The following is a 13,672-nucleotide window of genomic DNA, read 5'->3' as shown; positions in this document are numbered from 1 at the left end:
ATATACTCACTAAAGTTAATTTTAAAAAAAAAAAACAGGCATGGTGGCACACACCTTTAATCTAGCACTCAGGAGGCAGAAGCAGGCAGATCTCTGTGAATTCGAGGCCAGCCTGGTCTACAGAGTGAATTCTAGGACAGCCAGGGTTATTCAGAGAGATCCAACCCCCTCCAAACAAACAAACACAACAACAAAAAACAAAGTGTCTAAAAGGCCTCCCTGAACTGGGCATGTTGACACAGTCCTGAAATTCAGGCACTCAGGAGAAGGGGCAGGAAGAACAGGTGTTCTAGACAAGTCTGGGCTAAGGAGCAGAAACCCTGTCTCAAAACAAACAAGCTGGCCAGGAAGTAGAGCTGTCCAGCTGGGTCTCACTTGCTGGGAAACAGATCTGAGGCTTCAAGCAAGCAGAAACCTACCAGGATTGTGAAGGTGCAAGGGCATGAGCTCTCCATAGGGGGCGCTCATGGGCCTTCCGCGGAAGGCCAAGGAGTTTCCACTCAGGGCTACCCAGGACACAGCTGGCCCTGAGGTGGTAGCAGCCCTGTCCCTCCACGTAGGCCTCTGCCACACCTGCCTCCATTCAGACAGCAGCCCTGCCTCCCTCCCTCCCTCCCTCCTTCCACCTGTAAATATTTAAACAGCATAGAAGAAGGGATCTCCTGAGGAAGTCAGGGCAGGCAGGAAAACCAAGCAGGTCTTCCAGGCTGGAGGGATGTTCCTGGGTCTATGGCTGTCCCGTTTGCTGCCCACCACGTGTCCCCATCCTCCCACAGCCCACCTGCAGTTCTGACAGGTTCCGGATCAACTTTCACATTCCTGCCTCCTGCCCAGTGTTCCTGGTTACATTGATGCCTTTGACTTGGATAGGACTAGGCTAAAACTTCCAGAATCTTCAGGCAAAATGCTTCCCCTAGGACCCTGCACAGAGCTGCACCAGAACAACAGACCCCTTCTAAGGGACAGAGATAGAGCTCGAAGGAGCCCTTGGGAGCCACTAGACCCAGGTCAAACCTTGTCATTCACAGAGTGATCTCCAGCCTGGGTTTCCCATGGTGAAGGTGGGGGCCCCACACAGCTCTACCCTGGTCCCCTCCACTCACATGGTTCCTTAGAAGGATCCGCCAACCTCTCTTTCTAAGAACATCTAGAATGTCCTCCCGTCCCTCCCAGCATGCTGTATTCTTGGTATACACTACCATGCTCAGACTCTTACACACCGAGTTTGGAGACTCTGAGGGCCATGGGCACACAAGTGCTCGCTCATATGAGACAGTGACCACTCTGGGGCTGTTATCACCACTAATGCCAGTCACTGAAGCTTCGGTAGCTCCGTCCTCAGAACTGTCCCCACCTCCTGTCCTTCCTGATGGGGCTTTGTATATCAAAGGCCCGGGGCAGCAAGGGTTTTTTCCATAAAGGGGACCAGAAAGGAAAAGAAAAAAACTTTCTGCCTTTTGGGAGAATGGCCCCAGGCACCCAGGTCTCAGACGCAGGGAGGTAGTGCTAGTAAAAGCACATTTCGGATATCGTGTGGAGTACTGCAAGGATCTTTTCCTTCTGCTTCACTGAAGTTCAGGTCCAACTGGGCACTCGGAATTTTTATTTGCTCAACCTGGGAGACCTAATTGCAGGCCACAGTCTAGGTCACATGGTCTCTTTGGTTTTGTTTACAAATCTTTAAAATTGTTAAACAAACATCTTGCCTTAAGGGTGGGCACGACATGCTGGACTTGACCCACAGGGATCCCTGGCTGGAGGCAGCCAGTACACAGGCTTGAGCAGAAGAGGTCTACTTCTCCTGGGCCCAGCTAACCCCCTCCAGCCCCTGCTGACACCTGCTGGTTGGTGAGTGAGGAAACACTGTGGGTGTCTCCACTCTTCCCGTGTTCCCAGAGAGACTAAGTCTGTGGAGCTCAGGGAGCTCCAGGCTGTCTCAGGCGGGAACCCCAGCAGCAAGGCAGCAAGCAGTGTTCACTGACCTCCTGCAACTGAACATCAGGATCTGCTACATGGGCAATTCCTGGCTCCCCGGCCTTGATTCAGTTTCTGTGGGTCACCTCTCCCAGCCCACCTGGCACACACCGACTCCCTGGGAGAATCATGCTGCCAAAGGAACAAGCACCTTCCTTTGCCAATTACCAGGCCGAAGAAGGCAGCACTCAAAGACCGTGCCCTGCACAATGCCAATGATGCCATTCTGGAGCAGGTGCACACACAGGGGACGCGAAGAGATTGCAGGATGCCAGGGCTAAAGGGGAGAGTAATAGGGGACTCCAAGGGTGCGCAGGACAGTGATGGAATTCTGTTCACACACTTGTCCAAGTGACCTGTGCCAAGAGGACCCTCAGTGCAGCCACAGGCCTCCAAGGAGACCATGACGGGTCCCTGAGGATTCCTTACAGCCAGAGTGCAGCACCCAGTTGAGGGGAAGAGGGCTGCAGGGAAGGCCAGCATGTGGAGTGAAGAGGGGATAAGGGATGGGACTCCAGGCCAGACCTGTAACCCTCTCCTCCAGTCTTTCCTGTTCCTCCTCACATGCAAATAAAAGCAGCCAGGCTGGGGAGGATGACCCACAGCATGAAGGGGTGCAGAGGGCAGGCCAGGGTGGTATGAAATTGGACAGCAGTGGGCCCCAGAGACTGCAGAGTGTTGGAAATCTTTCCCCTGCCCACTCCCAGCCCACCCGCTCTAAATGGGTGTTTGGATTGCAGAATGGAGGTCTGTGGCTCAGTCGCCTGAGTTAATGGTTTATCTGCTTGCTATAAATAGGCACTGGGCATGGTTCCCTCACCGAGGGATTGAGGACTGGCCGATCCCCCACAACCACGGAGAAAGGTGTTCTAGGTGGGGGATGCGATTTCTACCAACCTGTACTGGTGCTCCAGGCCCCCTGGAACCAACCCTTCTCATGCGATGAGGCAGTTGGAAGGAGGAACCCACACCTCCTCTATGCCCAGAGAAATGAGCCAAGCTCGTGCCTCACATGCCGCCCACACCTGAGAGCCGTCTGCCTTCTCCTAGGTGCGCTGCCCACCTCATGTGACTAGGTCTCTGGCAAAGCACAACTCCAGATGCACAGCCCTGCAGATGAGAAAACACAGATTCTCCCCAAAAACGCCTAAACCTGGGAGGGTATGAAAAGCAAGTTTCAGGGGCTTGCTTAAAACACCCAGATAAAGCAGACACTGACTTTACCCTCCTGGGCCTTAAAAGGAAAAGCAGTTGGGATGCTGTCTTTAAGGGACAGTTTTCGATCCTATCACCGGTTACCTGCTGTATGCCCATGAGCAAGTCACTTCACTTCAAGTGCCTCCATTTAAACATCTCTAAAATGGGATAACACACAGGTCTGCCTCTCAGATGGCTGCAACATTTCTGCATTACATGTGTGACTATATACCAAGCACTTGATATAAAAACCAGATGTGATAGAAGTTTCTAGAAATGCTCTGTATACCCGTTAGGTAGCACTAGCTACGTGGATCTGTTGAGCATTTGCAAAGAAGCAGGGATTGTTGAAGAATCGTGTCTTATTTTCATGTGTGTTTGTGATGTTTGCACAAACACAGTTGTGTGTGTGTGTGTGTGTGTGTGTGTGTAGGGTGGACCACCGTGCATGTGTGGAAGTCATAGGACAACCTCAGCTGCCAGCCCTCACCTTTCTCCTGACCAGTCTTCTGTTTCCTAGGCCACGTCATCTGTGCTGTGAGTTTGGGGCTCTCCCTGTCCCCACCTCCCACCTCCCACCTCTTGCAGGCATGCTGGGATTACAGCACTTTATGCATTAACACGGGTTCTGGGGATTCAAACCCAGGCCCTCAGTGAGCCCTCTCCTCAGTCATTTCCAACTCAACAATGGACCATAAGAGGGGACCTGGTGCCCAACTGTGCATTGGCCAGGCAGGGCCTGGAGCACAGGGAAGAACTGGGACCATCAGGGTGTCATGTGTCTGGCTGGGCTGTGTCTTCTGAAGGGGGAGTCGAGCCCTTTCCCTCCCGTTTCCTTTCAGTGAGCATAGTGATGGAAGTCAGCTGGGCTTCCCTGACTCTCACAGTCCTGCTGTCCAGATGGGCAGCTGTGGTACCACCCCTGTGTCTGGCTCTCTGCCTGCCATTTCCTACCCATGCTCCTCTGCTCTGCCCCTCCAGGCTTGACCAATCACAGCAACCTGCACTACAAAGGGATCATGTGACCCAGGCTGGAACAGACCCAAAGGCAAGGAAGGAAGCTCTCTTCTCAGCTGTGATGTCAAGGTCGTGGGCAGACTGCTCCCCTGGGGATGCTGGGTACATGCTGCTTCCTCACAGGGCCAACAAACACCTTGGATGGCAGCACAGAGGCAAGAGCTTCTCATATTAACCCTGGAAACAGCTGTACCTGAACCTGTTCACCCCAAACTTCCCAAACACTTGAGCCCTGACATCTGCTTCTGGCCCCTTCACTTTGTAGATTTAGTTTTCTACCTAGGTTTTCAGGACTTAGTGAAGCTGAAATGGATGGAAGATGGACCTTGCTCCACTGCGCATTGACTGTGTGACCTTGTCTGTGTTTATTAACCTCGCTGGGCTTCAAGAGGACTGGTTTGCGATTAAAGAAGAGGAAAAGCACTTAGGATCCAAGTTCAGTAAATGGAAGGTGCTAGAATTTTATTAATTATTCATAAATTACTAAATAATAATAATCAGAAGGGAACATGATCAATCTCTGAGTATCCCTGGGTCTCTAAACTACCAGGGTTCCAAGGGTCTCTTTTATTATTATTATTATTACTGACAAGTCACATAGCCCAGACTGCTTCACATTCCCTGTGCTGCTGCAGATGACCTTGAACTTCTGATCCTCCTGCCTCTGCCTCCTGAGTGCTGGGATTAAAAGCAGGCGCCACAATACCCAGTTTTATTTGTTTTTTACTCAGTCTTTCTCTGGCCCTTTTATAAATACCTACAATCTGTCCCTGAGAAGGAGGAACCAGAATTTATTCTCCGAGATTCTCATCTATTGAAAGAAAAGAGAAATGCCACTGTCAGCGTTCGGAACTCTCAGGGCCCTAGGGCGCAGGAACACATAACAGTAAGGGGGCGATGCCCAGGAAGTATGGATTTTTTAGGCTGAACACTGTCTCCTGTAGGCTGATGAGAAAACAGTAGAGGGGGGACCCCCGCACTGTCCACCCCAGGACAGGGGCACAGCCAGCCAAAGACTCAGCTATTCCAACTCAACTCCTAAGAGAGGGCAGTGGCCTCCCACTACATGGGAGCAAGGTTATTGGGGGTTTATCATCGGAAAGGGTCCTATACTACCCGAGGGCAGAGCACACTTCATGAGGACTCCTGAATTATTGGTTTTGGCTCAGGAGAGTTGAGTCTGAAGCCAAGCCTAGGCTGCAGCATGGGTATTTCTATGACAGAGGGTGAGTGACCTGCCATCCCTGTGTCTCCTTAATGACTGCCAGGACACGGTGCTCCATCAACCTCAGGGGACCTGGGGATGGCCTCAGCCGAGTGCCTTGTTCCCACAGCCTAACCAGCTATCTCTTATTACATCTTACACACAGGCTTGGCACATTCAGAGCAGCATAAACAGGGACGAGTGGGCTGAAGGATGGAGCCAAATAGATGTTCTGAGGTCTCAGGCTGGCCAACCTCACTCGCCTGGAAGCTGGAAGAGACGATGGGAGTGGACAAACCATCTCTTCATGGGACGCCAGCTGCAGAGGCAGGACAAGGGCTCTGGCTTCCTCAGATCCCATCAGGAAGACACAGTACTGATGAGTTATATTTAGGGGTACTGATGACATTGTTGACCCCTAAATATAACTACACCTGAACCTGATCACCCCAAACTTCCCAAACACTTCAACCAAGAAATTCATTTTTAGCCTTTCCCCCCTTTTCCAGGGTTCTGTAGCCAGAAAGTGCTGGCACTAGTGACAGAATGGCCCTGCCCTATCTTCTAGTCTGCATCAAAACAAGCTCTTGGAGCCCCTTCTGAGTGGCTGCAGGGCAGCCCTGGGAGGGGACAGCACAGGAGGTGCAGAAGTCATCCCTCCTGCCACTTCGCTGAAGGGAGCACAGGCGCCAGGGCCTCCCACGGGTGTCCAGGGCCATTCACAGTTCCCAGAAGCCACCTTCTCAGAACTTTGAAAATACATCAGACATGGCAGGTGGGCTGAAGAGACTGCTTTGTCCAAAAGTTTCACCCTTTGAAGCCCAAATAGAGCACACACACTCACCTGCACGCACATGCATGTGTGCACACGCTCTCTCTCTCTCTTGCTCACTCAATAGCAAACAGTTTTGCCACCTGTACTTCACAGAGCAGGAACACGCAAGGAAGAGCGACAATGACTTCTCACTCATGACCTACCTCACACGCAGGAAGAGCTCACTCAAGAACTAGCTCACAAAGACTAAGTCAGAAAGCGGGATATAGAGGTGCAGCCTTTAATCCCAGCACTCGGGAGGCAGAGGCAGGAGGATCTCTGTGAGTTCGAGGCCAGGCTGGTCTACAGAATGAGTTCTAGGACAGCCAGGGCTACGTAGTGCGACCCTGCTGAGAGAAAGAACAAGCCTTGTTCCCAACCCCACACGCCTGCAGCACTTTCATGTTCCTCTCTGGCTCAAAACTCCACCATGGCTCTCATGTAACTCAGACTAAATATCAAGTCTCACCTGTCCACAGGCACGACAAGCCCCCAGTCTTTCTCTGACCTCGTTTCCCCATTGACCTCTTCGCTATCCTTTGTTTCCAACTCAGACTCTGAACATGCTTGTGCTTGACCTGCAGACAGCAATATCCATCCCTCCTTCCCTCCCTCCCTTCCTGCCCCCAAATAACCCCGTCACAGAGGCCATCCCCGACCACTCTGGTCAGCCCTTCCTTCCATCTCTCCCCGTCTCGTTTTCTCCATAGCACTAGGTGCTATCCATACCATGTGCGTGCGTGCACGTGCATGCCGTGTGCATGTTCATGCTCACATGTACGTGTGGAAGCCAGAAGGTTGATGTCTGCGTCCTCAGTCATTTCCCACCTATTCTTTGAAACAGGATCTTTCAGTGGGGATCAGCTCACCGGCCGGCCATTGAGTTCTGGGGTTCAGCTCGTCTCTGCCTTCCCAGTGTTGAGGTCACACACTCATTCTGCTGTGCCAGCTTTTACATGGGTGCTGAGGATTTGAACCCAGACCCCCATGCTTGCACAGCAAACAGTTTGCCATGGAGTCACCTCCCCAGCCCCACCATCCATATTCTCCTCTGCGTCTTGGCTAAATTGTGCGGTGACAGCAGGTGACGGCTCCTTTTTCTCATTTTCCAAGCTGCAGCTTCCTGAACGGGGTTACGGTGCAGGGCTGCCCAGTAAACATTTGTGGACTGCGGAAGAGAATGAGGGAGGGAGAAAGGAGAAGCCATCCTTTCAAGGAGCCAGGAGGCGTCCATCTTGACCGCTATTAGACACAGCTTTCTCAGAACCAGCCCTCCCCAACTCTCACATTCTCTGCAGCTCCGTCCCGTCTGAGGTAGGCAGGTCATCTTCACAGTGACAACCGCAGCCTGGTACAAGTCTAGACAAATGCACTTTCCTCCTCGTCTCCTTCCTTCACACCCATCTGCCCCAAGTTGTTCTTCCAGACACTGAAGATCACAGCTCCAGCTGCTGCCACCTGTTCCGAGCAGGAGTCTCCCAGGGGGGAACGGTGGTGGTTCTGGGTGGGGATGAAAGGGCTGGGGTGGAAGGGGTCGTGATAGTGAAGACAGTCGTGCTGTGGAGTGACAGTGAGAGGTGACGGCGCTAGAAGTGGTGAAGTGGGGTGCGGGTGGACATACGGTGGCCAAGGGACCAGTTTGATGGAGGTGACAGTGGTGGGGGTGGTGGAGATGGTAGAGGGTCATGGTGATGACAGCAATGGCAGTGGTGGTGATGGTGGTAGGGGGAGTAGATTGTGGGGGTGATGGTGGTGGTGAGTGATGGAGGTGATCCCAGTGATGGATGATGGTGGAGAGAGGTGGAAATGGTGTTGCTGCTGCTGATGGTGGTGGGGATGCCGGGGGTGGTGGTGGTGATGGTGTGAAAGGTGGTGTAGATGGTGGGGTGACGGATGCTGGCATATGGCAGTGTCACGTGTACCTCAGGATGTTAAGCAGCACCTGTGGCCTCTTCCTGCAGATGCTGGGCGATCCCATAGTTGTTACAAGCAAAACGTTTCCAAACACTGGCAAATGTCCCCTGGGCAGAGCTGCACACTTACACTAAATACATATGAATTCTTGTGTTTGATTCAAGGCTTGCATGGTGACCCTGCATGTTATCTGGAGATTGTTTTGAGGTGGTCAAGTTGTCCTCTGTACTTTATCAAGACTGCTGGGTTAGAATGAAGCCCAAGCATCTCCATGGCAACATCACTCGGTTCCCTCATCTTCCTTCAGCCTTCTTAGCACATCCCCCTTTTCTTTCATCATCTTATTTCCCACTTCAGGGCTGGGGGTGGGGTGTGCTCCCCCTACCTAGACACAGCTCAGCAGCTGTGAGGCTGGCTCTGCAGTACAGCCAGCTACCCACGCCCTGCCGCAGCTAGCTGTAGGTTCCCCCGAAGGACCGTCTCCTTCCAGGGGTCTCATCTGCCGCCCACAAGCCCCTGCTTTCTTCTCTCCAATTAAGAGGCCTCCTGGCAGCAGCCAGAGGCAGGAAAACAAGGCAGTTAGTCACTTAGCTTCCTTTATCAACCTGGATCATGTGGCTGGCTCTTTTAATGGCTGTTGTCATGACAACGGGAAGCCAGTCCCTGCTTGCTCTGGGAACCAAAACAAAATTAAGGGGTGGTGGCAGGGAGGGGAAGGCGAGCCAGGAAGGAGTCAGCTCAGAGTTGGTGGGCTTTAGCTGGAGAAGAAAGCATCCCTCCGACATCAATCTAACCCCCGAGAAGCGCAGGTGAACATGGAGGATGCTTACACATAGTTTATTCTGCCCACTGAGTCATTTTCATCCCTATTATGACAAAATGGTCACCCAGATACCCGCAAAGATAAAAAGAGATGCTTCTGGGAGACTGTGATTGGCAAGCCACTGCAATGCCCCATCCTGCAAGCCTGCAGATGTTTCTGCTCAGTCTGATGCTTGTGCTTTGGTCTGGCTATGTCAAGACCTCACACACCCTCTGCAATCCTCTTTTTCATTTCACTGCTGGGCCTTCCAGGGTCTGTCTCCTCTGGAAGAATGTTTCCCCAGGAGGCCAGGGAACCCTTGTCCTGGTCATTTCAGTGCCTATAAACCCTCTGTAGTGGATGAATCCAGAACTCGACTCCAGCTGTGGTTGAACTCCAGGCACCTTCCTGACCCCCACGATGGGTATTGGGTCCTGACAGCTCCTCAGGCTGGTTCTGGACAGAAGTCCTAGCCCCACAGGTTCTGTGGGTGGAAGATGGCACAGCTCGGAGCAGGTTTATACAGCTGTCTGGTGACAGGAGTCCTCTGTCACCTAATCCGTGAGGAAGAGGGAGGTTGTGGCACGTAGGGGTGTGGCTCGTGTGAACCCAGAAGAGTACAGCAGAGAAGGCCTGCTGATCAGAGTTGTGGCAAATTTCTTCCTATCCCTCTAAAGCTGGGAGGTGGGCAAAAGAAGCTGTAGATGGAGGGGTAAGATTGGGGGGCCAACTTGAGAGCTCCAAGATGGCAGCCTTCCTCCTGCTGCCCTGCACAGAGTCTGTCCCCTTCAAACGGCCAGCTGTGTCCAGTAGTGTGATGGGAATTATGTCACCCTATTGTCGCCTCACGGCTCAGATTTTACCGAGACCTAGATGGAGAGCGTACTCCTTGGCTGTTAGTCTGGGTAAACTCTGGTCCCTGTCAGCTGGGTGTTGTTAGAAGCCACTTCCCTACCGTGAGCCCCAGTTCTGTCGCTGCCATTTTCATAAGGTCACTATGTCTTGTGGGCACAGCACGGAAAAGCCCCCAACAGAAGCTCAGATCCCCACGTGGCAGTCCCTGGAGTGACTGTCCTCCGTAAGTAAGATTTAGAATCTGGGATGTTTACAACTGAATCCTGTTCAACAATCTGCTGATTCCAGCGACTGTCTTGCCTATCTCAGGGCTCGAGAGCTTACTCCACTCAGGCCCAAGTCAAGAAGGCAGCTCCCTCCAAACCCAGTGGTCTCCAGGATTGAGGAATCAAACAGATGCGTGTCACAGGACGGGGGCAACACCCCCACAGCCTTTCTAGGAGCACAGCTAGATCGGTAAGGACCAGACTTGGGGCATGGAGTTCCATGTGCTCCTCAGCAGAGGGGGAAATGAAATCCTAGTGAGGGGAGGTGTGACTCATGGGTGACTTTGAGGGAGCTGGTGGCACAGGCTGGACTAGGATGTCTCCTAATTTCCCAGAGGCCTCGCTCACCCTCTCTTCTAGTCACACCCTCTTTTGTCAACCATTTTGTTAAAATGGTGGGGGGTTCATGCCAGACTAACAGCCAAGGAGTATGCACTCCATCCAGGTCTGGGTAAAATCTGAGCTACAATCTTTCCACTTTTAACCTAAGACCTTTCCTCCAAAGGGCAGGGGTATGAGTTGGTGGGGCTGGGGTCTGAATTGTACACGTCTCATGTCTTCAAAGAGAGCTTTACAAAGACTGAGCTAAAAGCTTCTAGGCCTTTCTGAGGGACACCTCCCTCCCCAATCTATCTACCTTACACATCACCTCATCTGAAAATTCTAGAATCTGCAGCCAGTCCTGGAGCTGGTTCTTTTAGACAAGGAATAAGCCACACACAGAAGACACACCCACGAGCTCCAAGAGGAAGAAGGTGCCAGCAACAAGTCCCAGCCTCCAGCTGCCCAGGTGGCTGCCACCAGGAAGGGAGGGCCTCCCGGGTGGCACCCGTACATACACACACGCCTGCATCACATAGGTTTACAGACGGGCACAGACACACACCCATGTTCAGGAAGCAAGGGACAGACTCCAGCCTGGCTCATGGATACACAGCCCAGCAATCTCTTGGGATAAGAACCCCAAGATGAAGAAGAGGCAGTGGGGGAGGGCAGGCTGAAGGAGAGGGTGGAGATAAAATGGGGAGGGCAACACCACACTACACACATACACTCAATCTTACTCATTCACACAAATACACACATGTAGACTCACACTGGTATCTCCAGGTAAGTGCACATGTGTTTCCCATACACTCCAGCACATCTACACCACAGGCCCACAGACATCGAAATGCCACCTCAGCCTTCTAAACCGTCTCTACTCCCAGGGCCCTGGGAGGTCATGCCTGGGCTCACAGCTGTCGCTTCCCTCCCCAGAGGCAGGCAGCCACTCCTCTTTGATCCTGTGTGCATGGCAGGCACGTAAGAGGGGGACAGCTGCCCTGTGACCCTTAAGAGCTCTTTCAGACAGAGTCCCTGGCACCTAGAGGTGGCTCTAAGAACTGAGCATCTGGGGTGGAGCAGGGGGTTAGCTTTATGATTCATAATTGAACCTCTCCCCTGCCCCAAACCTGGGGACATTCTGCATCACTATGGAGGAGCCCCCCATCACCTTACCCCACCCCAGGAGTGAGAACCACCCACCTGCTCCTCCACAAGGAACGGTCCCACCTAGACTCCTACCATTCCCACACCTGGAGAGTCTTACACCCCTAACACCCAGGACCCCTCACCCCTGAACCCCTCCCCGGCTCCGGCCCTGGTCAGCCATGCACAGTCACTGCCAGCCGGGTGACCACGGTGACCCTGTCGCCCCGGGGTGGCTGCCCCTACCTCCTTCTTCACGGTGCGCAGCAGCCTCTGGCGGGTCTCGGCCTCTGCGGGACAAGCAGGGAAGGGTGGTGAGCTGAGCGGAGGCTGAGGGGCCTGGCCGCCCTCCCGCTGCCCGCCCATGCTTACCCGCAGGTACTGAAGCCATGGTTCGTGCTGGTCTGTGCGGGGTGCGAAGGGTCCCCTCTCCGCGTCCTGCTGCAACCGCGAGGGGCGGGGCCAGCGGGAGATGAATGACAGCCCAGGATGTGGACGTCAGAACCCTCCCACTCGCCCCGCCCGCGACACCTCAGCGCCGCCTCCTGGACAGTATAAAGCACATAGCATCCTGGCAGTCCTCCAAGGCACCATCCTCACAGGCCTCCTCCAGGACATCAGTATCATCCCGTGTCAAGCTGCCAAGAGTAACATAAGATATGGCACTGTGGTCCATGCCCTGTGTCTCTAGTCATGCATATTTAAAATGGGTCAAAGCTAACATGGAGACACGTACCTCGTCAGTGGGGAGACTGAGGCAGGGACTCAAAGTCAGATCTTGCCTCCATAAAACTTGATTCATCCTGTATAAAGTGGATATAAGTTCTAGAATGATCTGATAATCAGTCGAGATGTTTGATCTGGAATTCTCAACACAGACCAGAAAAAAGTCTGGAGGCTATAAAGGGTAACTGCTACTGTTTCATATCCTCCTCCTCCTCCTCCTCCTCCTCCTCCTCCTCCTCCTGCTCCTCCTCCTCCTCCTCCTCCTCCTCCTCTCCTTTTCTTTTATAGACTCTGCTGAGATACACTTTTCTCCCCCAGGGAGGCGAGCCTCGTCGGTGGCTCCCTCCTCTATATTGGGAACTAGGTTTCGGTCCTTTATGTGTCTACTCCCACACAGAGCTCCCGTAAGCCAGAATCTCCAGTCCTGGGTAGGAAAAAGGCGTGTTCCACCCAGAGCCTTCACCAATTACATCCTCAATCCCCAACTGTGGCCGCCAGAGAGAAATCAGGTCAACAAGTATTCACTGAGCACCTCCAACGTGCCAGGTCACAGCGTTGGAGAATCTGAAGCATGGGCACGTTGCTGTGGCACTCGGACGGTAGACTGTAAAACACCTGAGTGAGGGATAGTGAGGTGGAAGGTTCTGGAGAGAAGTGGAGTAGACACAGGAGAGGTACCAGTGAGTGGGACTGACACCTGAAACAGGGAAGCTGTGTTTTCTCACTGAACAGAGAGAAAGGAGGAGGCTGGGGATGCCAGGGGAGTAAGAGCCCAGGAGGTAAAGGAACAAGAAGATTAAATGCCCCCCAAGTTGGGGTGTGCCTGCCTGGAAGACAGCATGAAAGGCGGTCAGAGGCACCGAGTGGCAAAGCAAGACAGACTGTGGTACGGCATGGGCCAAGACCCTGTAGGCTCCTGGAGACCATGCACCGAATCAGCAATAACTCCACCCTCTTCCTCCCATAGCCGGCCCCTCCATTCAGAAGAGCTAGGGCTTGCAGCCATGGCCCCAGAGCCCCTCTTATGTGTGCTGGTAGGCTTTCAGTTACAATACTCCCTCACCCTCTCCAGTGCCTGGTGCCTCCAGGGTGCTAGAGAATGGGAAATAAGAACTTGACAAAAGATAAGAATAAATTAAGGATGTACTATGTGCTGAGCTCTGGCTGCATAAGTTCTCCGCCCTCCATGATCCTTACCCACAAAGAAAACCAAGACCAAACCTTGGGAGAGTTTTCTTCGGGTCCACAGAGCAAGCAAACAACAGTGTTAAGTTATGGACCACGTGGCTCTCCTCACTAGGGCACGCTAAGTAGAGCTGGGTGAGTTGGAGTCGGGAGCTTAAGTCTCAATCTAGAAACATCAAATCAGATGTTTCTCTTTTCCACACCAAGCCCCGCAAAGCTTCTTGGGATAACCCTTGAGAATGCAGGAT

At 52.9% G+C, this 13,672-nt stretch overlaps 1 protein-coding gene across 2 annotated transcripts in view; it reads right to left on the bottom strand.

Moving 5' to 3' along the window:
- Positions 1-11,962, bottom strand: part of Sgsm1 (small G protein signaling modulator 1) — a 72,722-nt gene extending 60,760 nt beyond the window's left edge. For both annotated transcript variants that reach the window (XM_050121155.1, XM_050121156.1), the window contains exons 1-2: positions 11,886-11,962; positions 11,760-11,803 (exon numbers count right to left, since the gene is read on the bottom strand). In XM_050121155.1, the coding sequence (XP_049977112.1) occupies positions 11,760-11,803; positions 11,886-11,904 (63 nt within the window). In that variant the 5' untranslated portion in view covers positions 11,905-11,962. The remainder of the gene's footprint in view (positions 1-11,759; positions 11,804-11,885) is intronic.
- Positions 11,963-13,672: the final 1,710 nt, after the last annotated feature.

The sequence above is a fragment of the Alexandromys fortis genome, unplaced genomic scaffold (genome assembly GCF_014885135.2).
Source record: "Alexandromys fortis isolate MF-2015 unplaced genomic scaffold, M_Fortis_MF-2015_v1.1 scaffold_197, whole genome shotgun sequence".
Lineage (NCBI taxonomy): Eukaryota > Metazoa > Chordata > Mammalia > Rodentia > Cricetidae > Alexandromys > Alexandromys fortis.
The sequence above is the reverse complement of the archived record's forward strand: the minus strand, read 5'-3'. Positions and strand labels throughout refer to the sequence as shown.